At 58.9% G+C, this 26,467-nt stretch overlaps 2 protein-coding genes and 1 pseudogene across 3 annotated transcripts; 1 reads left to right on the top strand and 2 right to left on the bottom strand.

The window, feature by feature from the left end:
• Positions 1 to 8,035: 8,035 nt before the first annotated feature.
• On the bottom strand, positions 8,036 to 14,450 carry CMTM3 (CKLF like MARVEL transmembrane domain containing 3; the record flags this gene model as incomplete). Its single annotated transcript, XM_084257579.1, has 5 exons — positions 8,036 to 8,070; positions 9,600 to 9,720; positions 10,082 to 10,177; positions 11,205 to 11,360; positions 14,304 to 14,450. 5 exons carry the CDS (start codon positions 14,448 to 14,450, stop codon positions 8,036 to 8,038), a joined length of 555 nt encoding a protein of 184 aa, XP_084113705.1.
• A 1,825-nt stretch (positions 14,451 to 16,275) lies between these two features.
• On the bottom strand, positions 16,276 to 22,347 carry CMTM2 (CKLF like MARVEL transmembrane domain containing 2; the record flags this gene model as incomplete). The annotated part of the gene is made up of 4 exons (XM_084256542.1): positions 16,276 to 16,680; positions 17,300 to 17,401; positions 21,693 to 21,854; positions 21,979 to 22,347. The coding sequence occupies 4 exons, from the start codon at positions 22,345 to 22,347 to the stop codon at positions 16,411 to 16,413; spliced, it is 903 nt and encodes a 300-aa protein (XP_084112668.1). The 3' UTR covers positions 16,276 to 16,410.
• A 3,503-nt stretch (positions 22,348 to 25,850) lies between these two features.
• Positions 25,851 to 26,173, top strand: LOC311185912 (large ribosomal subunit protein eL33-like; annotated as a pseudogene). The gene has a single exon. The product of its transcript is annotated as a large ribosomal subunit protein eL33-like (transcript).
• The last annotated feature ends 294 nt before the right edge of the window (positions 26,174 to 26,467 follow it).

Here is a 26,467-nt window from a genome sequence, read left to right as displayed (position 1 = left end):
GGCCCCCGAGTCACCTTCCAGGCCCGTGTGTCGTCCTGCTGCGCAGTCCTGCCCGCTGCCCGTCTTCCCGCCCGCGGTTCGAGACGGCGGCACGGCCGGAGCTGCGGCTCGCGGGGGTGCTGGGGTGCGGGGGTGCGGGGGTGCGGGGGTGCGGGTGTGCTCTGCTGGGCCCGCGCCTAGCGGGGGTGGGAAAAAACAGAGTCCTCCGGGGACAGCGCCGAGGGGGCCCCTCCTGCCTCCCTGCTGAGAAGTCACCTGATTCCTGCTCCTGCGAATCCCCTCCCTGGATCCCAGATTCTCCGCCTGGAACACGGGGACCATCTTGTCCAGCTTCCTGCCTGCCCTGAACACTGGGGCTGAATCGCAGAGTCTGTAATTTTACCTTCTCAGGTAAAATAAGCCACACAAGGAGGACAGCGCTTTCCAGCAGCCAGACGCTTGCCCGCCGGCCGGTGTCACGGGCCGCAGGTGGGGACACCCGAGGACTCTGTGCTGTTCCTCAAGCGCCCGAGAAGAGCCCTGACGTGATTGTGAGCAGATTTGTGTAGGATTTGAAAATACTTGAATTTGCACCACGACGGACCCTCCCGCTGATGTTTCAGATGGCGCCGGCGGCGGCTCGGTGCCTTGGGGTCGTCCCTGTGACCACCGATCATGGAAGTTGGGGGGACAGTTCTAATTATGTACGGTTTGGGATTGGTTCTTCATAAAGCGAAGATTATTGTGGTGAATGAGTTCATTGAGCCCCTGTGATGCCGTAGATGCTTTGGTTTTTCTCTCAGAGATTGTCTCTTTTATGGGAAAATCGTTTTAACTTGTCGGGTTTTCACTCTGTGAACTGTTTTTAATGTTTACAAACCTCACTCTAGTTCTGATGTTTTGTGTCTGGCCCTCACCAAGGGAGAAACACAGCTGGTGGGGCGGTCTTGCAGTAGTGTGGAGCACCCCCGGGGCCTTGTCCTTGCGACTGTTTACACTTCAGCAGGGCGCTGTGCAACGAGAGCACGTCCGGATGCGTGCGTGCACGGGTGGGGCTGGGGGAGGGGACGTGTGGGGACGCCGCCATCTGCACACATGACCAGCGCCTTCCTCAGAAGAGCAGCATCTGATTTTCCCGGGGCACCCGGGGTGGGGGGGTTGATCATGTGACACCGCTGGCCGGGGACTCTGCAGGAAGTGGCCCCGAGGGCTGCCTCTGAGGGCTCAGGGTTAGGCGTCCACTCCCTGGACTGCTTTGGCACCATCCGCCCAGTGCCTTTTGGGGACAGCACCCCAGGTCACAGAGTTAAGCTTCTGGTCTGGGTCAGGGGCTCCGGTGCAACCTGGCTGGTCTGATGGCCACTCAGCTTCCTTCTGCTCCACAGAGGGCAGCCAGGCCGTGCCCCGTCTGTTAGAGCCTTGGCCCCAAGTACTCCGTGAGGCCCTACAAAGCAGGCACCACAGGCTTTGACCCCATTGCAGGTGGTGACTCTGGAGGAGACCTGGATTCTACCTGTCCATTTCATGTATTTATTTTGCATTCAGAGGGTGTGTGCGCGTGGTCAGACTTGGGCTAATGTCCCTCTGAGACTCCCACTTAGAAGCAGGGTCACAGAAACGCAGCCTTGCATTCAGTGGGGCCCGCTGGGAAAGGCAGGACCACCCTGGCTGTTATCAGAAATCTCGTGCCGGGACTCATGTTACTTGGCCTCCATGAAGAGCTGCCCGTGAAGTGGGATCGACAAAAAAGAGCGTCATTCGGGCAGGATTGTTGCCCGGGTCTTCCAGTCACTGCAATAAAGCCAGTTCATCATCTTGTGGAAGGCAGACGGCGGCCTCCCGAGGACGTGCTGCCAGCTGCGGAACCAGCCCTGAAGCCCACGGACACCGAACGCCGACCGATGGCAGAGAGTGACCCCTCGTGCCCCAGAGTGGTCTGGGAGTGGGTCTGTGTCTGAGCGTTAGAATCCTTGGAGATATTTATGTCCCTGTAACTATTTAATATCCCTTCTGCCATGAGGCTTGCCCATGGATTTTGTAAATATATTTCTTTGTATTTAATTCACTGCCACTACAGGTACGTGCTCCAGCTGGGGCGGTGCAGGCCACACAGCTTGTTGCAGGGGCTGCGGGGCTGACAGGCCACGAGGGGCCCAAGGATGTGTGTGGGGGGGCATAGAGACACCTGCATTTTTCTTAAGTTGCCTCCACGTACGCATAAGACAATCTGGACTTGGGGGCCCTCCAGGGGCTTTTTAAATTTCTTTTGCGATTGGCAGAAAGCATGTGTTTGCATTTAGCAGCTCCAGCTCGGACCCGTGTCAGTTTGGCTTGGGGCCTTTCGAGGCTGAGGCGATCTTTGTGTTTCTGTTTTCTGGTGGGACGATACTGATTTGCACAGCATGTGCCAGACTTGAAGAGAACTGTGGTTGTTTGACTCGGTTCCTGGAGGCTGTATGATTGCAACCCTGAAGCGTTTGGTGGAACCTCTGGTGGTTTCAGACAGATGCAAACGCTGACGTCTTGGGAGCGAGTTTATCTTGGCACCGGTCTGGCCGAGCTGGGCTTTTTGTTTTTTTGTTTTTTCCCACCCCTGGCTCTCCTGTATCCTCCGTGCGCTCTGCTGGAGGCGTGGAGGGAGATACCTTGCCCCGTTCATAGAGATGACAGTCACGAAAGCCAAAATCCACATCGAAGGCTGAAGAAGGACGAGGTCAGTCACAGGTTAAAATCTCCTCAGAGAAGTTTGATTTAAGGTAAAGAAAATGGGTTTTACTTGGCAGCAGCAATCATCCACGAGAGCGTGGTGGCTGGTGAAAGTCTTCCTACTCTTTTTAAAAGTTTGCGGTTTCATCTGCTTTCTTTGTGATCCAGACTTGGGCTAAGCCACTGGGGGTTTCTGCACGTGTGTGAGCTTTTGTTTGCAGGGAATGAGCCTTGAATAGGTTTGCAGGGCCCAGGCGTTCTCTCCCCCAAGCCACTCCTGTGTCACCGGCACCCACTCCCAGGACGCACAGTGAGGGCCAGGAGGCGAGCTGAGGCCGCATGTCCATCTGCTGTTGGCTGCCCATAGCACTAGGCAAGGCCGCAACCCGAGGGTCTCCGGAAAATGTCCTTGGCGAGCTGCCTCCCGTCTTTGGGAAAGTGAGGTCTTCTGAAGGTTGGGCCCCCCCACTCCTCGGCTCTGTGGGCAGGCTCTTGGGGGCTAGTTTGGGGACTCGAGGACCTGGACAGGTCCAGACCTGACGCCGCCTCCTTGGCTCCGGAGACAGGCCTGGCTTTTCTTCAAGTCACGTGTGTCTTCTCTTCGCTGCCAGTGTCAGAGATGGTAAGAACCGACCTGGGGAAGAAGGTCACTTGAAATATTGGACCTTTCACATTTCTCTTATTTACAAACTGCCTCTGAAAGGAAATACCCTCAACATCTCTTAGGGAATGTTCTTTGAAAGTCACTGCTCTGTGACTTTTCTTCACGCCCACGTGTACCGACGGCATCGGTACACTCTCGGCTCGAAACAGTCGGTCCTGATACCTGGAGCTGCTTTGGCCTAGATTTTTATTCCGTTTGGACAGTGTCTCAACTTTGGGTTTTTTTCTTTTTTCCTTCCCTTTCTAGTTTTGCTTAAAACAAACTTAAAGAAAAAAGTTACCAATAAGCCTCCTGAGTTTGAATCAATGCAGCTTGCCCAGAGCACATCTTAGATTCTGGGTCCTTGGGCAGTGTCTCTGCACAGGGCCAGTGCTGCCCGCCGGCTGTGCAGTGCCCTGCAGCGGCTGCTTCCTGGGGACACAAAGCCAGGCGCCTCCACTGGGGGGTTAACAGCTGGGGCCCCAGTGAGAACTCAGAGCTTACCTCCGATGACCTTGATCGGCTTTGTTGATGGGATTTGAGGCAAGGCCCAGAGTATCTCATAATTGTGCCTCAGAGCAGAGAAGGGGTGAAATAATTGATTGAGAATATGGTCTGTCTGGGATTCAGTGACAATCTGGAGCCATCAGATATGAGTCATCTTTGGAGAGCCTCTGCTGAAAGCAGGAGCAGGCAACTACCCCCTTTCATCAGGACAGTCACCTGAAGGGCTGGACAGGGATGGCGGGGGGAGGACCCCGGTGCACTTACCTGGCAGGACCAGGTTTGGATGGCTGCTTCCCTCTCCCTGCCCTTCGGCTTTCCTGCCTTTTCCAGAATCAGCTCTGGAAGTTTCAAGACCATTTCTCTGCAGAAGTGAGGAAGGCAAACACTGAGGGCTTGAAGGGAGAACTGGCTGGGCCACAGGCCGGGGTAGGGGGGTGGGGGGTGTGATGGGGACGCGGAGGAGGCCTGGGTGGCCCAGCCGCCCACTGTCACTCCGGAACCCTTTCAAAAAAATGAATTTTCGAATCCTGCCTCAGGATGAGATGTGGACAAAACCAGTGCTTTCCGTTGTTTGCTTTGGCTTGATGTGGGCCCCGCTAACGGAATGCTAGGGATCGAAACTATCTGTATATGTTGAAACTTGTAGGGGTTCAGGAACCCGTGGCAAAAACACTAAACTATTTATTACAGGTACGACTGTATTTCCCCCCCCCCCCAAAGTAGATAATTCTCTTTGTATATTTCAAGACAAATAATCACTTCACCTCCGGTGCCTTCCGTGTGTCACATGAGCACTCTTGTCCATCATGGAATTGAAAAAAGATGTACATTTAGTTAAATCAGATAACACTATTTTTGTAGCATGATTTTAGATTGTATCCTTTTAATATTGCTTTCAGCAATGCTGGTGTTGAGGTCTGGCCGTTTTCCCTTGAAACGTCTTACGTATTTATAAAGAAAAAAAAAACCACCCCCCCTCCACCGGCTATTCCTTTCCACCCCTCTGCTATTTACTCCCCGACCCCTTGTTTCTGCTTATTTAAATAGTCTGAGAGTAAGAGTATATTTCTGTGAAATAATTATTAATCAGTATAATGGCATTTGGCATTTCTGAACCACTCGCTCCATCTGGAGAGCCGCTGTTCGCCTCAGACGGCAAGAGAGTGGTCCTCGTGTCACGTAAAGCACCTCGCCCAGGCTCTGGCCTCGTCTTCCCTGGGTCTGCGCGGGGGAGGCCTGCTGCTGTGGGCTGGCGAGCCGGAGGCCGTCCTCTGGCCCGGTGTCTTCCAGGACCCGCTCGGGCCGTCCCCGTGACTCTGCGGCCTGCCCTGCGGGCCCTGGGGCTCACCTTCCACCTCCATTTCCGCTCAGTTCACAGATGCCCTCGTTGGGCTCAGTGGCCCTTAAAAAAAAAAGCTTCCTTGCTGCGAGGAGCTTGAGGAAATCAAGGCCCAGATGATGCGCCAACTGCTCCTTTCGCTTTCCCATCCCTGCGGGACACGAGTTATGCCTGGTCAAGAAAAATCTCTAGTGAGCTAGCTGAGCCATTGCAACATGAAGGACGGGATTTACTGAACCGTGAAGTGGCAGCTCGCGTCTCTCCTATTGAAGGGTCCGCCTATGTAATTATTTTCTGTCCCAGGAAGTCAAGTCAGATAGCTAATGCCTCCAGTATGATTTCCTCATTGGTACTTCACCCAGTAGCACTTTTGGGGGGCAACGTTAATTTAATAACTATTACACTCTGCTTCCTAAGACTATTTCTTCTCAGCAGTTTAGACAGCTGTGGGGCACTCTGTGGTGATGGCAAACTTTGCTTTATACTGTTGGTCAGAGCTCCCGCCCTAGCAGCTCAGGCTCACACGGGCGCCCTGGGGCGGGCACCCCCCAGCTCCAGCTGGTCTTGGGTTTGGCTCTGTCCACTTGGAGTGGTTTGGGGGCCCGGAAGCCTTTGCTCCTGTTGGTTTGCCCCTGACATCAGGCAAAGCCTCGAGCTGCAGAGTCTCTTTCTTTCTTTTGAAGGACCAATTTTTCATGGTACTTTGTCTGATTGTTTTCATAGTGTTCAAATCTGTATTTTTGTATGTAGAGGGAAATAATTTTCTCAACACTAATCGCTAATATTGTATTAAATTGTCATGAAGGAGTTCTTGTTTAATAAATGGACATGTAAAATGGTGTCGTCATTCTTTGCTCTGACATACCCTCCCGCCCCTCAGAAGTTGTGGACCGGGTTCCTGAAACAGGCCTGTTAGGTGGGGCGTGAATGCAGCCATGTCCCTGGGACGAGGCCTCTGGGGCCCGGTGCTGACAGCTTGCGGGCCTGACTGGGGCTGGTGGGCAGAGCAGGGACCGTCTGCGCCCCTCCCCTTCGGCACATTCAGCTTTTGTATTCTTTAGAACATGGCTGTGAGGGAGTCGGGGCAGAACGCCTGGCTTCTTCCATTGCCTGAGCCAAAGCCCCGTCCTGGGATCTTCCCCAGGTGCAGAGGCCCTTTAAGGTGCAAGTTTCCAAACCAGGAGCTCCGAAGGTTCTGGCTGCCTGGAGTCACCCAGCCTGGGACGTTATCCTGATGAGGGAGAGGCCAGAGGCAGTGATGACCAGGGCAAATTAGCAAACATTCTGTTGGTGTCCTCAGCTGCCAGACAGGAGCTGTGTCTGGCAGCTGTGTGAGCAGTTGGGGAGTCAGAGCTTAGTGGGCCGCCCCGCACGGAGGAAGCGCACGAGCAGCCTGTGGCACTGCTCTGGGGAGCACAGCTTCGTCACATACACACACACACACACACACACACACACAGCCAGCAGGTAGTCAGTCTGGTTTAATCCATTGGGGAGCACAGCTTCGTCACACACACACACACACACACACACACAGAGCCAGCAGGTAGTCAGTCTGGTTTAATCCATTGGGGAGCACAGCTTCGTCACACACACACACACACACACACACACACACACACACACACACCCAGCAGGTAGTCAGTCTGGTTTAATCCATTGGGGAGCACAGCTTCGTCACACACACACACACACACACACACACACACAGCTTCGACACACACACACACACACACACACACACACACACACACACACACACACACACACACACACACACACACACCCCCAGCAGGTAGTCAGTCTGGTTTAATCCATTGTGGGATTTTTTTTTTCAGAATAGGAGATTCACATGCAAAAGAACAGAGTTTACAAATCCCTAAATGTGTAACTGGCTCATTCAGGCCTCTTGGGTCACAGGAAATGCCACTGAAGAAGCTGCTTTGGTATAAAAAAAATTATGTAAAGTTACAAAATCTTGCTGAACATACAAACCCAGGGTCGCTGGGTGACGTCAGCAGGCACGTCTCGCCTCTCAGAGGGGCTCAGGGTCCTGCTCTGGCGACTAGAAAGAGGCACGGTGGCCCCAGAAGCGGGGAGGATTTGGCTGGGCCTGCCCAGCCACCCGGGATGCCGTAGCCTGGAACTTCTGTCTTTCGGGCCTGGTAAGCTGGGGTGGGGGTGAGCGTTTCTTTGAAAGAACCTTAGACCCATAATCATGTCACTCAAAAAAGACATGGCTCCCAAGGGTGCAAGGTGTCACTTATGGGCCCGACACCCACCCTCCCAGATGTCAGGGCCACAGTCAGTTTTCTTCATGCTTCAAGGATGGAGAGACCTGGTGCTCCTTGAGCAAAAGAATCGCGGAAGGCTCACTCTGGACAAAGTGCCGGCAGGGGCAGGGGCAGGGGCGGCGGCAGGGGCAGCGATGCAGACCGCCCCCGAGGCCCGGCGGGGAGGCCCCGCAGTGGTTCTGATACACTCGCCCTCGCCCCTCCGGCCCACACCAACGCAGGTGAGGGGGTTGGGGGCGATAAGGCTCTGTCTGCTTTGTCCCCGTGTGCTTGTTGTTTTTGGCGGAGGTTATAGGGCTTAAGGCCTGCGGGACAGATGTGGGAAGAAGGGCTGGAACATTCAAAATGCCTCCCGTGTTAGATAGCGCTAAGCCGAGGGGTGCAGTCTCGCATGCTGGGCTCGGGAGTGCCACGTCAGGGCTGTGCGGAGGCCTGCTCCATCAGAAACTCCCTCGTGAAGTCACAGCCTCCCTCCCGACACGCTCCCCTGGCTGTGCTCCGGCTGGCTGGCTGGAAGGTGCAGGGCGAAGGCCCACATGGCTGGGCTTCCAGGGCGCCGGCAGGCCTTCAGTCGGAGTCGGAGTCAGAACTGGAATTCTCTTCTGAAAGGAAAGCAAAGAGGGTGCTTGGCAGGGAACAATGTCTGGGAGCCGTCCCAGAGGCAAGGCCGACAGTCGGCTGGAGCCCCAGCTCAGGCCCTCCTCAAATATGCAGGCACCGAACGGGGAGACCCCAACTCCAAGGCAGGGCCTCGAGGGCCCTCTCTAAAGCCCCCTTCTATCCGTCCAGTCTTAGTCATCCGCACAGGGCACAGCCGCACCTCACCAGAGAAGCACCTCACCAGGATGGGAGGATCATCCTGTCCTCTCTCCCCTCGCCCTCCTTGCTCAGCGCACTTCTATGCATCCAGTGAAACCCAGCTCTAGGGGGACCCCCACAGCCTCCTGGCTGGCACCAGGGGAGGCCTTCCAGCTCCCGTTCTGCTCTTACAGACACCACCTCCTCCTGGCTCCTCTGTCCCTGTGCATGCGCTGACGGCTGTGTACGTCGCCACTCTCTCTGGGTCTAACTCTTGCTGGACTGAGCTCCCTGAGGGTGGGAAGTCTGTCCTGCACATCTGAGAGCTGATGAGGCCAACTGGCAGGTGTTTAGCTCAACAGAGGTTGACTCGAGGGCCCTGGAGTGAGCAGGGAGCACTGGACTGGGCCGAACACCCATTTACTCGGTTGCAAGGCGCCAGCTGAGGTCTCAGAGCTTCTGGCGCAGAGCTGTCAGCCAACAGTGGCATTGATCCTTCTGTTTAAGGACCCCCTGGGGGTACAAAGGAGGGTGGGGCAGAGAAATGGCCAGGAGACCCCAGAGCCGCTGAGCCAGCAGCCATCCGGGTCAGCTCCTGGGCGCTTCCTGGGCTTTCTGCGCTTCTGTGCTGCACTCCCCACCTGCTGTGCCCCCCTGCCCATGGGTGGGGCCTTCTGGTGGCCTCCCAGGGCAGGATCGGTGGCCCCTCCTGAGGCACCCTTGCAGGACCTCCCCACATGCCTGCCCTGTGCTGGGCACAATGTGGCTTATGGGTATAGCTGTGCTGTCAGCCACCCAACTTTCAGCCTTTTTTCTTTAAAATAGGTTAACAGACATGACGGCCATCCTGAGTTGGAGAAGGCTGATCTGAGGGTCAGGATGTGTCTCGCACTTTGCTTGGAAATAAACAGCAAAACAGGTCTGAGCTCTCGTGGGTGCTGTGGATACGGAGGACAGCCGGGGTCCCTCCGCAAGGGACCCACAGGTGGGTGAGCCTGCAGGGCAGCTGTGGGGCAGGCAGGCACTCTGCAGTGTGGAGACAGTGCCTCGGGAGCTGAAGGGGAGTGACTGGTATGCTCTGCCCTCAGATTGCCCTTTCAGGCAAGGCGGAGGCCCCCAGGGCCCCGGCTTCTCTGGGGGTCCGGTTTTATGATCAGTGATGCATGAAAGGCTATGAGAACCGGGCTGCGCAAACACTTCCCGCCTGTGGGGACACAGGAAATGGTCCTACTCCACTTAAGCAAGCATCCCCGAGGGAGGGCAGGGTCCTTGCAGCAAACCCCAGGTGCTCAGCGGGGTTTCCAAGTGGAAACCCACGGGGCAGCCACCCTACCTTCTGCCTTGTCAGCGGTGGTCTCGTCTGCGGAGTCCCCTTGCTTGAGGAATTTGGCCACGTCGTTAAAGATCAGGTAGAAATCTATTGCAAACACGATGGTGGCAAAGAAGCCAAACACCTGTGGGATACAGGGGACAGGGCAGATGGTGTGCATCACCCGGGTCATCCGGCGCCTGGGCATGGGGCGGGCTGTCTGGAGTGCCCACCCAGCCTCCCCGCCTCTTATCTGCTTGGATAAGTGGCTCGACTGGCAGGCACCAGCCCCACCCGTTAATGACAGATAGGAAAATGAACTGTTAACCTGGTTTGCCAAGCGGCCTTCAAAACTTGGGGCACAGTAAGTTTCTAATAGGACTGGAGTCGTCGAGACTCATGTGACAGCCCAGGGGCCCAGGCAGGGACAGAATATCCCCGCCTGATGGGGTGTCCCGAGGGGCACTGCTGGGCATCCACCTCCCTGGGGCAGGGCGGCTACTTACCCCGGCTGCTTTGGATGCGCCATCCGAGTATTTGGCGACAGCTGTGATGGATATGGCGAAGTAGATGAGGGCTGCTGTGACGCAGCGCAGGAAGTCCTGGGGAGACAGGGGGGTGGTTGCCTTGCCCTGAGCCCTCTGGAGTGGGGCAGAGCGTAGGGAGGGAGCTGGCTGGGAGCCAAGGCTGGGCAGAGAGGCTCAGAGGGGGCATGGGGGGGGCAGGAACAGGGCTGGAATCCTACTGTTCACAGAGGATGAGCCCGGCCCCAGGCCCAGCATCCGCAAGGCTCCCCGCTGTCCTGGCCTCACCTGAACTCCCTGGTCCTCTCCCACCCCCACACCTGCCACTACCCAGGTGCCCCTGCCGGTTGCCAGCTGCTGAGACCGCCTGGACCCTGATCCGGCTGGGCTGCCTGGCAGACAGCAGGGGATGGGCCAGGTTGCTGCTGGCCTGTGGCTTGGCCAGGAAGCAGATCTCCCCACTTGACGGGGGATGGAAGTTGTAAGTGTTGTCTCCTGTACCCTCCCTGCTTTCCAATGGGGAGATCTGGCCCGGAGCCTCGTTTGCCACACGCCTGTAGCAGGGCCATTTATGTGTCATGGTTTCTCCCTGTCACTAAAGTGAGGACAGACCCTCAGGAGCATGCTGGATATGAGTCAAGAGCCTGGGGTGGAAGAGCCGCCTTTGCCATGCCTTCTCTCGGACCCATTCCACACAGTAGAGTTCAAGATGGGGCTCTAGGCCCTCCCAGGTGATAAAACAAACCGCCAGATGGCCGAGGTCTGGGTCAGCCTTGCACGTCCTCAGCTAACCTGCCCTGCGTGTGGAAATGGCTCGAATTCCTGTGGCTGAAGGCTTCTGGCTGGCCCAGTGGGGAGCACCCGCGCCACCTGGTGGCCAGACCCGGGCACGCCAGCAGGGGCTCCCAGCCTCCGAGGAGGAGCAGGAGCTTGGAGGTGCCACTACAGCTGTGGGTCACAGCAGCTGTGAAGTCATCCCGTCTCTGGAGCCAGAGACCTGAAGCCAGTCGAAAGCTACCAGCCCCTGAGCGCAGTGAGAAAGGATGCGGGACAGATGCCTGGCTCTGATGGGCAGCTAACGCCTTCCGGGGCTCCCGGCACTCACCATCATGGGCCAGCACAAGCCCTGCCACTTGTCGCTGAGCTGCATGGCATCAGCAAAGAGGAAGTAGAGGGCCAGCAGGAACTCCAGGAGGGGGGCCGTGAGGAAGGCAGATGCTGAGGACGCCACGTAGCAGACAAAGGTGATGAACGAGAGACCCTGGGGATAGGGGGCAGAGAAATCAGAACTTCTGCAGGGCCCTCCCCCAGTGCCCTGCGAAGCCAGGACTGCAGTCAGGAAGACAGGCGGCTCCAGGAGGGGAAGGCACCCGCCAGCCCCAGAGAGCAGAGTTAGAACCCACTGTGGAGCAGGTCTAGATGGCGCGGCTTCCCCACTGCCAGCTTCCTGCCAGGACCCAGTCAGGACACCACAGTCTTCTGGAAGTGTTAGATGCCCCCCAAGAGGCCACCTCCCGGGGCTCCCATCCTGCTCCCACTCCACCAGCTCCATGCGCTCACTCAGCTCAGCTGGTGCCCAGTAGGGACAAATCAACCCTAGGCAGTCCCTCGGACAGCCCACCAAGCAGGAACCAGTTTCCAAAAACTACACACAACACCTGAGGTTTGTGCTTTCCACGGAATGGAAAGTTTATGTGAAAAAGAATGCAACCCGTGACACTCGAGCGAGAGTTCACGACAGGCATGCTTAAGTGTTCAGACTGAAATGTATTAATGTCTGCAATTTACTGTGAATGCGTCCAAAAAATGGATGGACAGATGGATGGGTAAGGGATGCGATAAAGCAAACACGGAAACGTGTTTGCAACTGTGCCGTCTAGGGGGTGGGTGAAGAGGTGTTAATGGTTTAATTCTTGTTTTTTAAAATACATTTGCAGAGCTTCACAGTGAGAAAGCACACCGGGGTGCTGGCCCTGCTGCAGCATTTCCCCAGCCTCCCAGCACTCTGTCCGGGGAGAACCAGTGTTCTCTGCAGTCCTGTCTGCACACGTGGCGGTGGGGAGGGGGTGAGGGATGCTGGCGGGCGCTGAGGACTCCGTTTGTTCTGCAGACTGGGGGCTGCAGGGCAGACCAAGATGTGGACTGTTCACTGGGCCTGTCCCTGCTGAGCTGTGGGGCCGTCTCAGACCTTCACGACCACCTGGTGCCAGGTGCGTGCACAGCACCTTTACAGGAGGAGGCCGTGGGTCCCAGGTGAAGTGCCTGGCTCGGTGTCATGCGGCATCAGAACTTGAGCCCAGGGCTGGCTGGCCCGCGGGTGGAATTCTTAAGCATCCGGGCCCTGTGGTGCTGGTCTTTCTCTGTCCTGGCGTGGGTCGCTGTGGCTGATGTGAGCACGTCCATGGCTGGGGAGCTCCGAGTGGAGTCTGGGGCTAGACCCAGGGGACCCCACAGGGACTCCCAGGGGCCCCACAGGAAGCATAGTGGCTGCCTCAGACAAATGAGCTGCAGAGATCCCAGGGAGTCCCCAGGGCCCCCACATCTGCCCTGAACGTGGCCGTGGGAGAGCTGAGCCCAACTCAAGCAGACGGGGCAGGGGGGCTGTCAGGGTGGTGGGGGCCCGGGGACCGCGACCTGGGGCGGCCACAGCTCCTGCTGCACTTCCTGTACAGTGTCCCTCCCCTTCCTGCCCCCCACCCCCTCCAGAGCCCATTCTGGGGATCCTCCTCTTGGTTGTTTCCTCATTCCCTGATTTGTGGTGGCCACTTCCTCCCCTCTTCCTGTCTATGCCAGCCCCCTGATTTGTGTGGGCCTGGGGCGGGCCTGGGGCGGCCTCGGGGAGGCAGGAGTGACCTGAAGGATCCCCTTGGCGTCTTCGGTACCCACACCTCGCCCTGGCGCCCCTCCCGCGCCTCCTCTCCCAGACCTACATTCCTCGCGCCAGCCTCACCACAGCTGCCTGAGCTCTCACCAGCACCCTCGTGCCGGATGGGCGGTGGGGGTGGGGTCCCCTCAGCGGAGGGCAGAGTCGAGGTTCACCTCCGACAGCCTCAGGGTGGGGCTGGGCGGCCAATCAGAAGGTGTCTCTGGAGTGGGGGCCCTGGGGCCTCACGGAGAGGGGGGGTGCTGGGCAGGTGGCTCTGGGATGACTCCCAGAGTGGAAGGGGTGACGGGGCCACTTCCTGCCACCTGGGGACCTGGGGGGGGTGCTTGGGCGAACCCTTCCTCCTGTCCCCACCCCTGTGCTCCCACCTGACCCCTCAGCTGACACCCCCCCCCCCATGCCCTGGCCCTGGGCCTCAGCCTTCTCGTCTGCAGAGTGGGAGTCGCGGGCAGGACGGGGGTTGTCCAGCGCCGGGCTCCTCCCTCATCCGGCCTCCCCTCCGCCCGGCCCCCGCCTCCCTTTCCTCCGCGCGCCAGGAGGCGCAGCCCCGGCCCCCCACCCCCGCCGAGTTTTAGGAGTGTCCGGAGGACAAAGGCCCGGCGCGCGGCGGGGAGGGGGGCGGGGGGCGGTGAGGTCACCCCGCCGGCCCCCGCCCTCCGCGCGGCCCCTCGGCGGCCCGGGCCTCACCCGGTCCCGGGGGTCCCCTTCCCACCCCGGCTGCCCTCCGCCCCCCGCGGCTGGCCGGGGGCCACGGTGGCCTCCACCCCGCAGCTCGCGGCCCGGCCGGCCCTCCCCGCGCGCCCGGGAAAGCCCGCGAGGGCGCCCCAGCTCCTCGAGCCGGGCGGGGCCGGGCCGGGCGGGCGGAGTCCCCGCGGGGTCCGGCCGGGGTGCGGGAGCGCCCGCGACGGGGCCAGGGGTGCGGGGCGCAGCCCGAGCCCGAGCCCGGAGAGCGCGCGGCGCCCGGGGTCACACGGCGCGGGCCGGGGCTCCCCCGGCGGGGGCTCCAGAGCGGGCGGGCTGGGTTCGGGTCCCGCCTCGCCCCGCGTCGTGCCGGGAGCCCGTCCGGGCCGCGCCCCGAGTTCGCCCAACTTTGCGGGGCTCCGCGAGGGGGCGGCCGGGGCGCCGGCCGGGACCAGAAGGCGGCCTCGCGTCCCCGCGCCCGGCCCCGCGCGCCCCGCGGCCCCGCGCGCCCCGCGGCCCCGCGCGCCCCGCGGCCCCGCGCGCCCCGCGGCCCCGCGCGCCCCGCGGCCCCGCGCGCCCCGCGGCCCCGCGCGCCCCGCGGCCCCGCGCGCCCCGCGGCCCCGCGCGCCCCGCACTCACCGACTCCGCCAGCAGGAGGCGGCCCTTGCGCGAGCACAGGAAGGCGCGCGCCGGCAGCAGGGCGCGGAGCCCGGGCACGCCCGCGCCGGGCCGGGGGCGCTCGGCGGGCTCGGGCCCCGACTCGGGGTCCGGGTCGGGGGGCCACATGGCGGCGGCCGGGGCCGAGGCTCAGCCGCCCTCCCTCGCCCTCGCGCCGGGAGGGAAGCGGAAACCCGGACTGTGCGGAAGGAGAGAGGCCAGACCCGCTCCGCGGGGCGCAGCCCCCCGCCCCGCCCCCACCCCGCCCCCCTGGCCCCCCACCGGCCCCCCACCGCCCCCAGCCCCGCCCCCCGCCTTGTCCCCCCCCGACCCCCCCACCGGCCCCCCACCTCCCCCAGCCCCGCCCCCAGCCCCGCCCCGCCCCCACCGTCCCCCGCCCCCGCCATCCCACCGCCCGCCCCGCCCCCACTCCCCGCCCCCCGCCCCTCACGCCCCCGCCACGCCCCCTCCGGTCCCGCCCCGCCCCCCCCTTCCCGGGTCCTGCTTCCCCGCCCGGCTCGAACCCCGGCGGCGCGGCTACGGGCGCCCGCTGGGCACGACCCGCCGCAGGGCTGGGCTGGGGCCTCCTCAGACCCCTCGTCCTCCCCGACCCCTCGGCCCCGCGGCTCGGGGGCCCTCTGGTGGCGGCCCCTCAACTCCCCGGGGTCCCGCGAGAGTCTCCAGCCCCGACGGGTCGCCCCCCCCCGCCCGCCCGCAGCTTGTGGGGCGCGGGAACCACGGCCTCGAGGCGGCTCCCCTGTCCCGGGCGCCCCCCGCGCCGGCGCGCGACCCCCCCGCCGCCCCCCGCCCCGCCGCGGGCGCGCTCCGCAGGCCGCCCCAGCCGGGCTCGGCCCCCGCCGGCCGGGAGGAGGGTCCAGCGCACCCCCCAAGAGCCCCCGCCCCCCGCGGGCCCCCGGGGCCTTTGGAGTCGCGACCCAGACGCGTGACGCTCTCGCAGGCCTGGGCCCCGGCGAAGGGCGCTGCCCTCGACCCTTCCACCCCGGGGTGCCGGTGCTGCTCCCCGCCCTTCCTGGCACCCGCCCCGGCTGCGCCCTGCATCGCTTCAGACTTTGTGGGGTTTTAAAATCTCTTCCTGTTTTTCGCTGCTGCCGTCACCACCTCTGCCCCCCAGATCCCAGACCACCCCGACTCCTCCCTGCGCTGTTGGGAGGGCATCTGTAAGAGGCCTTCCTCGGCGGCCAGAGGGATGCTTAAATCATCTGTCACAGTGACCTCGTTTGCCTCAGCCCCCCCAAACCTCGGGAGTTTACCGTCTTGGTCTAGGGACTGAAACCAACCCCTTGCAGCCAGAGGGGTTGATCCCAACGCCGTGTGGCTCTCCTGAGGAGGACCTTCCTGTCAGGACTGCTTGCGGGAATCCCTGCTTGAGGGGGCTCTGGCGCCCCCTGACCCCCAGCTTGGAGCGTATGCACATGCGCCCCTGGGAAGTTGGAGGTGGCACCGGCACTTGCAGGTCCGGCGAGTTGGTTGGCCACTGCTGCCCCGAAGGTCCCCAAGTTCCTCCTCTTGGCCCAGATGCCAGCCTGACTGGTTCTGGGGGGGGGCAATCCCTGAGGAGATAACACCCCCTCGCCCTCCTCCTGAGTGAAAACCCCAAGTGAGGGCCCATGCTCAGCCGCAAAGCAAGCTAGGGAAGGCCCAGAGCCTTATTTTTCTCATAGTCACAAGGCAGACGTCGTTTTTTAAAAAGGCAAACTTAAAATACCTGGATGAATAAAATGCAACTTTTCGTTTCCAGCCTCGTTTTCCTCGGCCCCTCAGGCTGGTCAGTGTTGACAGCCCGCGTCACCCACACCCCTGGCCCCCCAAACCCTCTGTGCCCCACAGCCTGCCAGCCTGCCTCGCCCGGCCTGCGTCCAGCGTTGCCAGAAACCTCCAGCAACTTTCATTGAATGAGCAAAACAGTGTGTAGGTCCATATTACACTTTAAAATCCATTTATACGAGAAATTTCTTTTCCAGTCAAAGGTGGTGATTAAAATGGAAAAGGAAACCATTCTAGAAAGAAGGGAGACAGTGGAAGATGGCGTGTAAGGGGCTCTGCCGCTGGCCGCGTGCGTCCCCTCCTGTCATTTCTTGCCCTTCTTTGGCGCCCCTTCCGCGGCCACAGCGGCCGGCTTGGCTGCCTCGGGCTTCCCAGCCTCAGGCTTCGCGGCCTTGGGCTTCCCCGCCTCGGGCTTCCCCGTCTCTGACTTCTCTGCGTCTGGCTTCTCAGCCTCTTCTGCCTCCTTTCCTGGAGGAGGAACAATCACGTTCTTTTTCATCCTCTTGCCCCTGAAGTGTTTTCTCTGGAGACAAATATCGATTAAAGCAAAAAATCCAGCCAGGCCAATAAGGATCTGGAAAAACACAAGGATCCTTGTGTTACGTTTTCTCATTGTCAGAAGATGCTGTTCAGCGCCACCCTCTGTCCCCTCAAACAAGCAGACCCCCAGATGCCTCAGCCTCCCTGGGCGGCTGACCTGTAGCTCCCTGAAGCTACCAGAAGGCAGCTGCTACCTGGACAGGATCCCTGGACATCATCTTGGTGCAAATGGCCCTGCCATAGGGAACATTTGCCAATTTTACTTTTTTTTTTAAAAGATTTTAAATTTATTTTGCTGTAGAACTGGGGTGCAGGCCAGAGGCGCGGGAGGGTGAAAGGATTCTCCAGAGACAGAGTGGGGAGCAGAACAGGCGGATTGACTGAAATACACTGCTGAGGGGAGCAGCGGGCAGGACAGGAGAGATTTCCTGCGCTGTGTGCGTAGCTCCCTGGCCAGGGATGGAACTCAGGCCACAGAGGTGACAGCACTAAGACTTAACCCCTAGACCACCAGGGAGGCCCCAATTTTACTTTTCAATTGTGCTGGAATCCCAAGATGACATGAAAAGAAAAGACGCCCTTTTCTGAGATACCTGTAATCCAGAGGAGGTGATTTCTGAGCCAATAAACAGCTCGGCATGAAAAAGACTCACCAAGGCGATGAAGTAGTGCAGTGGCATGGTCTGTCGCATTCTCACTGCAAAGACCAGGGTCCCCACAAGGAAGACAAAGGAGAACAGGTCGTTGAGAATGTCCTGGAGCCGGGAGAGATGAGTCAGCCTTGAGGAGGGTGGAGGCCGGAGCCAGAGCCAACCCCAATCCAACAGGCATGAGTTTAGAACATCTGCATATATATAAACACACACACACACACACACACACACATGAAGATAATACAAACTGAGTTATGTGGACATATCTGGGGTCCCCCAGCTGGGTGCTTTGAGACCCCAAGCCCTGGATACTTAACTGCCTTGCGGGCGCCCTCTGCTGCCCTGTGGTCTGGGAACTCCCAAGATGGCGGCACTTGTGATTTTCCTCCTCCAGTGCGCCTGGACCTAAGTGCCTAGATGTCCAGCTGAGCGACGTCCTCTCTGTGTGCCAACCTACATCGTCTTTCTGTTCTCAGGGCCAGCGCCCCCTCTGGGTCTGGGGGAGGCCTGTGTTGCTGGTAAGAGGTTCTAGTGGACTCTGGGGTAACACCCACCGACCCTCCCACCCCCCATGGGACTCTGGCGGCTGCCTCTTCTCTTCCCCCCACCTCCTTATCCCCCCTGCACCCTCCCCCCGCCCTCCACTTTCTCTCAGATCCCTTCCCAGCACCCCCTATCTCCTTTGTTAGGCTGTACCACCTGCTCCGGCATCAGTCCTCCCGTTTTCACCCCTAGTGGCCTCCATCTTGCCCCTGCCCCATACCTGATCCCTTACTCCACGGTCCAGAAGTTCCCAGGCTGGCCGGAGGACTGCCTTCCACTCTGCTGTCTCCTCAAGAACCCCCCACGGTCGCTCCCTGGCACAGCCAGGCTTTTCCCAGTTGGCCAAACCACAGTTTCTCTCTAACCTGGCTGTGCTTGCTTCCCGAAGGCCGCCTCTCCAGGGGAGAAGCTAGCCCAGAGCTTGCGCCCTCTCTCAATCCTGAGGGCAGCAGCTCACCTTGGACTACCCACTTCCCCCCCAGGGTTTCTGGGGTGCCATTCTCTCTGCTCCTCATTCCCGGACCCCTTTGTCTGAGGCCTTTTCTTTCCCTTTCGAATGTTTTGAATTGTAATACATTTCAAACGTACAGAAACTATGTCCTGTCCCTGCTCCCACCTCCACCGGCCCCGAGACTCCAAGATCAAACAGAAGTTGGCGTCTTCCAATAGCTGCTTTAGGGCTCTTGAAACGACAGCAGCGAAGCGGCAGCAGGGTGAGCTGCAGCCTCCCTGCCCGGTCCCTTCCCGCCCCGTCCTGGGCGGCCGTGTGTGGAGGTGACGGCTGGTTTCCCCATGTGCGCATTAGTGTTTCCCCCCGACGTTACAGGCCCATTTTTTTAAACCAGTGAGAGATCTTGTCGCACTTGCTTTTTAAAACTTTTTGAGACCTAGCCATTTGGAGGGCCAGAGATTGAATGGGTTAGTTTTTGTTGTTGTTTTTTTTTTAAAGATTTATTTATTTATGCATACAAGAGCTGGGGTACAGGCCAGAGGCGTGGGAGGGTGAGAGGATCCACCGGAGACAGAGTGGGGAACAGAACAGGCAGACTGATGAAATACACTGCTGAGGGGAGCAGCAGGCGAGATAGCTACATGTAGGTTGCTCCCTGGAGGGCCAGGGATCGAACTCGTGTTGCAGAGGCTGTGAATTGCTTCATAGTGCGGTGCTTAACCCCTTGCGCCACCAGGGAGGCCCTGAATTGGTTAGTTTTAACCCATGTGTCTACTATGAATAAGCCAGACTGGACACATTAGGTTGTGTCTCCCCTGAAGAGGACTGTCCTCACGAGCTCTGCTGCAATGGATGAGCTCTTCTCCATGCTTCCCCCAACTCCTCTCCTTGGCACAGTGCCCCCACATTCACCCTCTCACGCCAGAAATGTAGCCACATGCTCGCTCCCCATGTCACTGCCACCACCCTGGCTTATACATTTTTGCCAATCTGATGTGTCAAGACGGTGCCTTGGTGTTGTTTTAATTTTCAGGTCAGCGGTTACTAATGAAGCATTAAAAAAAACCAAAAAAAAAAAAAAAAACCCAACATGTTTTAGGCATTTGGGATTCCTGTCTCTTTGTATGCCTCGTCCCATCTTTCTATTGGCTTGTTTTAAAATTTTTGTTTATGACGTCTTCTGTTGTAAAGTTTAAATTTTAACATGATACTTTCTTAAAGTTCGAAGAGCATTTATTCAATATGTCACTCAGCTGTGTAATAATGCCACCTCTGTGGGTTTATTTCTGAGTTGTCTCGCTTGGAGTGAAAACAGTGGAGATGCACCCCAAATCCGTGCAAAGTGCAGGCTCGACGTTTTTCCTTCTCTTGCTTTTTCCTCTCACATCTCAGCAGAGATGATCACACTCTCTTGTTCCTCTTTGTAAGGGAAACGTGTCTTCTCTGACTGTTCTCTTGAACAGTCTCTGCAGGGTGCTGTATTTTTTTAAAAAATATTTATTTATTTATTCACACAAGAGCTGGGGCACAGGCCAGAGGTGTGGGGGGGAGAGGATTCACAGAGATAGAGTGGGGAGCAGAACAGGTGGATCTGCTGAAATACGCTGCCGAGGGGAGCATCGGGCAAGGCAGGAGAGGTCTGCTGTGCCATGTGGGTAGCTCCCTGGCTGGGATCGAACTCGTGCTGCAGAGGCTTCGGACAGCTTCATAGGTTGTGTCTTAACCCTTGCGCCACCAGGGAGGCCCCTGCAGGGTGCTGCCTTAAAGAGAGGTCTCAGGTCTAACCGTCCAATCTGCTTGAGGCCAAGGCCTCACCTCCTAAGTTGAGAGCATGTGAACACCTGAGCTCCAGCTTCCTGCAGTAGCACATGAAGGACCTTCCCTGCCCACACTTAGGCCACTTAGTTCATTGCTGCTCCTGGTTTCTGGGCCTGGCACCCGTGTGCTTCCCTGTCTTTTTGCCAGCTTGGTCACTTTGTGAACACAGTATGGTCAGCTTTCCCTGCCGGCAGGAGGGTGTTCAGAGTTCACTGGCTTCTCATCTTGCTGGGACTGTAAGAATCTTCTGTCTCCTTGGCTGGGAAATTATCCTCTGCCTGTCTCTGTCCCAGAAGTCTTATGTGGTTTTCTTCTTACTTCCCATTCAGGGGTCCTCACCTACCCCCCGCCCCAGACCTATGGTCCCTGAACCCTAGTAACTCTTTTTTTTTTTATAAAGGCATGTTTTATTTATTTATTTGTTTGTTTGTTTGTTTGTTTTGTTTATACAAGCACTGGGTACAGTCAGAAGCGTGGGAGGGTGAGAGAATTCACCAGAGCCAGAGCGGGGAGCAGAGCAGGCAGAAGGACCGAAGTACACTGCTGAGGGGAGCAGCGGGCGGCAGGAGAGGTCTGCGCGCCATGTGGGACCCTCCTCCGGTGGCCGGGGAGCAGCCGGGGATCGAACCGGCGCCGCAGAGGCCGCGGGCAGCTTCACAACCCAGCGCTCATCCGCTGCGCCACCGGGGAGGCCCAACCCTAGTAACTCTTAACAAGGAGGCAGGACAGAGTATAGTCGGGGACTCAGGTTCTAGGGCCAGCTAGATTTGAATCCCTTTTCTGATTTACAGGGGGCAAGTTACTTGGCCATCCTGAGCCCATTTCACGTGTAAAGTAAGCAATTCAAGGTGCGCTGCAAAGGTGCAGTGGACTAGGGGGCTGGGGTTCGGCGGGAGCGAGGTGGGTGTGCTCTGGACTGTGTGGGTGACGGGGCAGGGTTTCAAGTCCCCAAGTTCTCAGGCGGCATCACGCCAGGCCCTTTACATTTAATTCTCAGGAACAATGTGCCAGAAATGGACCGTCCTCATGTTAAAGAGGAAGAAGCAGCGGGTGGGGGTGGCGGAGTAGCTCGCCCAGCTCCATCCCATTCCAACGGGCCCTGGCCTCAGGCTTGCCCGTCCTTCTGGGCTTCACACCCTGCGCAGGGCTGTTCACCGCACAGCTCAGGCTGCTTAAGACGCGATTTTTAAAAATTCTCATTTTTTATTTTTCTGCTTTCTAGGATGATTGTTTTCTCTGAATTCTGGAGATGGGGTACCTTCTGGGGTGCTCTCCCCAGTCAGGTGGGAGCTGGCACGGGGGCTGGGAGGAGCAGCTGGTTGCTTGCTGCAACACCCCTCACCCCAAGGAGAGCAGGAACCTTCTTTGACCGTCAGGTAGGTAAGAGTCCGCACCCCCAAAATGGACTTGAGGAGTTGTATCTGCCTGACTGTGCTGCCCCTGTCTTGGCTTCCCCTGAAAGCGCTGAGCCCCAGCCTTGGGCACAAATTGGGAAACAGTGTCTCGGTTGGGTCCCCCTCGGGGTGCCAGTACGCCCCTGGGAATGCGCCCCTGGCTTGGGCACCCCCACCCTGTACTTACAGAAATGGGCCACAGGATGAAAGGCAGGTATCTGTTGATGGCCAAGGTGTAGATAATGAAGAAGAAACAGAAGATGGACAGCTCCATGGTGAGGATGAGCGGGATGAGGGGGTGTATGGGGGTCCCCGTGAACATGGTCATCGCGCCCACCAGGCAGCCCTGCGGGGACACGCGTGTCTGAGGCACAAAGGGTGTTCCCGGCGCTGGGGCCCGGGAGCTGCTGCCCCTGGCCCGCCCCCCTCCCACCCCGAACCCCCCCCCCGGCCGAGGGAGCCCCCCAACTCACTACGCTCAGGATCTTGACCTCCGCGTGTCCCATCACCCAGAACTCCTTGTTGCTGTCTTTGAACTCCCACCGGTAGCGGCGGCAGCCCTTCCTCGTGCCCACCTCGTCCCTGGGCTGCACCGACCGCTCCTTCTTCGGCTTCTCGCCCTGCTCGCCCTGCTCGTCCTTCTGCTCGTCCTTCTGCTCGTCCTTCTGCTCGCCCTGCTCGTCCTTCTGCTCGTCCTTCTTCTCGTCCTTCTTCTCTTTCTTCTCGCCCTTCTTCTCGCCCTTCTTCTCGTCTTTCTTCTCCTCCTTCTTCTCGTCCTTCTTCTCGTCCTTCTTCTCGTCCTTCGCCTCTTTGGCTTTGTCCTTCTTGCCTTTGTCCGCCATCTTCACGCGCGGGGCTGATGTTCTCCACGGGCTGCCCGATCACTCCCGCTGGCCCTGGACAGACCTGGCCTCTGAGGGAGCCTGGTGTCCACCGACCGTCTCCGGGCCGAGCTCTGCCAACGGCCGAGGACCTGCGAACACCAACGCCCGCGCCCCCCTGGCGCGCGCCCCGGCTCCCCCGTGCCCCCCTGGCGCGCCCCCCCTCCCTCTCGCCCCCCTGGCGCGCGCCCCGGCTCCCCCGCGCCCCCCTGGCGCGCGCCCCGCTCCCCCGCGCCCCCCTGGCACGCGCGCCCCGCTCCCTCGCGCCCCCCTGGCGCGCGCCCCCCGGGGCCCCCCTGGCGCGCGCCCCGGCTCCCCCGCGCCCCCCTGGCGCGCGCCCCGGCTCCCCGCCCAGGCTCCCCCGCGCCCCCCTGGCGCACGCCCCAGCTCCCCCGCGGCTGGGTGGTTTCTGGGTTGTCTTGGGGCCGCCTGGTCTCCCCGCGAGGACCCGCGTGGCCCCAGGTACGCAGCAGCGCTCCCCCCCCCCCCTTGCGCAGAACCCCCTCCAGGTCCCAGCAAAGCCCAGCGCATTTGCCCCGGGCCTGCAGCCCCTGCCCCCGCCCGGGGTGCCAGTTGGCTGGAACCCCTGAGAGATGGAGGGCCTCGCCCCGACCGCCCCCCGGCCGGCGCCCGGACCCCGCAGTCACACGCGGCACCCGAAGCAGACGCGTTCCCGATTTTATGAGCACGCGTGGGCCGGGACTGGCGACAACAGGCGAGGGGTGCGTGGGGACCCCAGCCCGGGCTCCTACACCTGGCCGGGCCGGGCCCGGGAGCCCCGCGACGCCGCCCGCGAGGGTGCCTGCGAGGGTGCCCGCGAGGGTGCCCGCGAGGATGTCCGCGAGGCTGCCGCCGAGGCGGCCTCGAGGCTGGTGGCCCTGGACGCGCCCGGGAGGCTCGCCGCGCTGCTGGCCTGGGACGCGGGCGCCGAGCTGGCCTTGGACGGCACCGACTCCGCGGGGGTGCTGGCCCGGGACGTGGCCGGGGTGAGCTCTGCCGGCTTGTCGGCCGTGTCCGGTTCCGCGGAGGGCATGCTCTTGCCTTCGATTCTGAATCCCAGGACTCTTTTCACTTTTCTCCTCAAATTCCTGGTGACCAGAATGGCGTCGACGATGCACAGGATTGCGGCTAGGAGACACAGGATCTGCGCGGGGAAAGACGTGTCGGGAGGGGAGTGGGGTTATCTGGCAGCTCAACGAGTTGTCTTCCCTGTGCCCACCCAGGGCGGGCCGGGGCGACCTCCTGACTGACGGCTGTGGCCGGGGGCGGCCGTCCCCAGCTGCCCCGCTGACTCTGCTGCCCCTTCTGCCTCCTCCAGAGAAAGGGATTTTGGAAGCGGTGGGTTTCGCAGCCAGGAATGACCTTGCCTGATGCCTGAGGCGGACGCTCCTCCTAGGGGGCTCCAGGTGGGGGTGGGGTCAGTGGAAAGGACTCCAGGGCCATGTTTGGAAGGGCAGGAAGGGGCTCCCAAGGGGACCAACCAGGAGGTGAGAACTCCAGGTACCCAACTGGGTCTCCAAGGAATGTGGCGTGGCTGGGGCCCCTGGCAGAGCTGCAGCAGGGCGGGTGCAGGGCCTGGGACTTTATCAAGAGAAGAGGCCCAGAGGCAGACGCCCAAGGCCACTGGCAGTAACCACGAGGTGATGGAAAATGACCCAGAGGGAGGCAGGGACCCTGGGGATGGTGGAGGCCCCGCTGTTCAGGTAAGAGTTGATGAAGACCATTGTGTGCTGGGGGGAGTCCCTGGCAGCTGGGAGAAGGCCTGGTGGCTGAATTAGCAGCTGGTAGCCGGCAGCCTCAAGTGGCCGAGCTTATAGGCGCTCTCTGTTCTGCCTGCCCTGGATGCTCCTCCTGATGGTCACTGCATCTGTCTGTTTTCTTTTTTTTTTTTTTTGAGTAGAAGAACTGGGGTACAGGCCAGAGGTGCAGAGAGTGAGAGGATTCACCAGAGACAGAGTGGGGAGCAGAACAGGCGGATCTACTGAAATCCACTGCTGAGGGGAGCAGCAGGGGGACAGGAGAGGTCTGCTGTGCCATGTGGGTAGCTCCTTGGCCAGGGATCGAACTCAGGCCCTAGCAGTGATAGTGCTGAGACTTAACCCCGAGGCCACCAGGGATGCCCTTAATCTGTCTACTTTAATGAGATTTTTCTAGGTACTCTATGAGCTCCCTTGGGGAGCGGGAACTCCACCCCCAACACTGAGCTAGGCCTGGCACAGCCCAATGGGCTGGACAAATATGTACTGATTATGAAATGACCTCAAACAAACAACTTTTTTTTTTCTGGATTAATTCCTGTTTCTATTATTTAACTGCTTAAAAACCAAGCCTCACTTTTTACCCCCCGCATCCCAATCTCCAAGCATTGTATCTGCCATTTTTAAAATGTTCTTCAAATGATGAGGATTTGAGTCCTAGTTTGCTCCAGCCGTGTGACCCGGGCACCTCAGTCCCCAGAGCTGTGAAAATGAGAGTCGTGAGGATGAAGTCACAGGGTGCCGGCCTGGTGGGGGCCCCCGTGCTGGCACCGTCCTCTTCCCGCCTGCACAGGCTGAGTCACTGCTTCTCACAACGCACGGCTTTTATTTTTCCAAACTAATTGCAATAAAGTAAAAATCCACTCTCGTTCTTTTCATGTGAGTTTAAATATAATTCTCTAGTCCCGAGAAGTCTACGGACAGCCAAAATCATCTTGTTGTGACATTTTAAAGAATAGGTGTGGAGATTCTCAAAAGGGGTTCCACAGGTTTGCCTTTGAACCCCTTTGGAGAGTGAGTATTAGAAGCAAAGTTTTTGTGAGCTTAGAGTTTGTGCATTGTGACATCTGCTGAGGAAGCCAGTGCAAAAGAGAAGGGCACGGGGGCCTCCCTGGTGGTGCAAGGGGTTAAGATGCAACCTATGAAGCTGTCCGCAGTCACTGCAGCATGAATTCGGTCCCCAGCCAGGGAGCTACCCACATGGCACAGCAGACCTCTCCTGTCTCCCCGCTACTCCCTTAGCAGTGTAATTCAGTAGATCTGCCTGTTCTGCTCCCCACTCTGTCTCTGGTGAGTCCTCTCACCCCCCGCACCTCTGACCTGTACCCCAGCTCTTGTATGCATAAATAAATCTTTAACAAAAAGAGGGAGAGAGAAGGGCATGGTGGGGAAGTTGTTCTAGAAATGAAATAATGATGGTGCGCCAATTTCTCTTTCAAAACCTTGAAAGGCTGATCTTAAGTGGGGCCACGAAGGCCTCTGCTTACCCCTCCAATCGAGTACATCTGCCTTCTGTAGAGCTCCTGCATGGCCACGATAGCAACTAGGATAAGGAACACAGCTGTGATGAAGCTGTTTATTAGATCCTGTAACACAGAATTGAAACCGTCACCTTTACATGAAATGGAATTTCTTACAAATATTTAAATTGGCTCTTTCCACCATCCTGGTCCCTGTCGGGCCTGCTGGGAACAGGACTTCTAAAATATGGCTGGAAGGCTATGGTCCAGGCCATTTTTGCTGGCTACCAGCGGGGTCTCTGGAACGAGAGGGGGCATACAGCTCTTCTTAAAATTGAAGGTGTTTATGCTTGAGATGAGACAGAATTCTATCCAGGCAAGAGATGTGCTTATGTGTACAAAGCACCATTGACTCCTGGTGGCAAACCGAAAAAAACGAGAGTAACCTGGGGTAAAGTAACACATGCCCGGGGAAGCAGTGACATGGTTCGCGCAAGATTCCGAAGCAACCTTCCAGCTAAGGCCACAGGACCCAGAATCCGCATGGTGCTGTACCCCTCCAGGATTTAAATTTACTGAAAAGCCAATGAAAGTGGGTTTGTTCTTGGAAAAAAAAAATTTAAATTGGTTAATTATCTGTCTAAGCTGGACGCCTTCTTAAAGCTTTCCCTTTAATGAATATTTAGCGGGACTGTCAGCAGCATAATCCTGACATCTTCCAGAGACCCACGTTTGTGTCTTTGGATTGGACTTTGTCAGCAGAAATGTACTTGGGGGCTGGGCGTTGAGGAAGGTTGACAACTTTTCCGTCGTCTTTTCTTAAAGGGCACAGGAAAGTGTAGATCAAAAAACGTAGGCCCCAAA

Source organism: Talpa europaea (genome assembly GCF_964194135.1).
Source record: "Talpa europaea genome assembly, chromosome: 16".
Lineage (NCBI taxonomy): Eukaryota > Metazoa > Chordata > Mammalia > Eulipotyphla > Talpidae > Talpa > Talpa europaea.
This window is presented reverse-complemented; position numbering and strand designations above follow the sequence as displayed.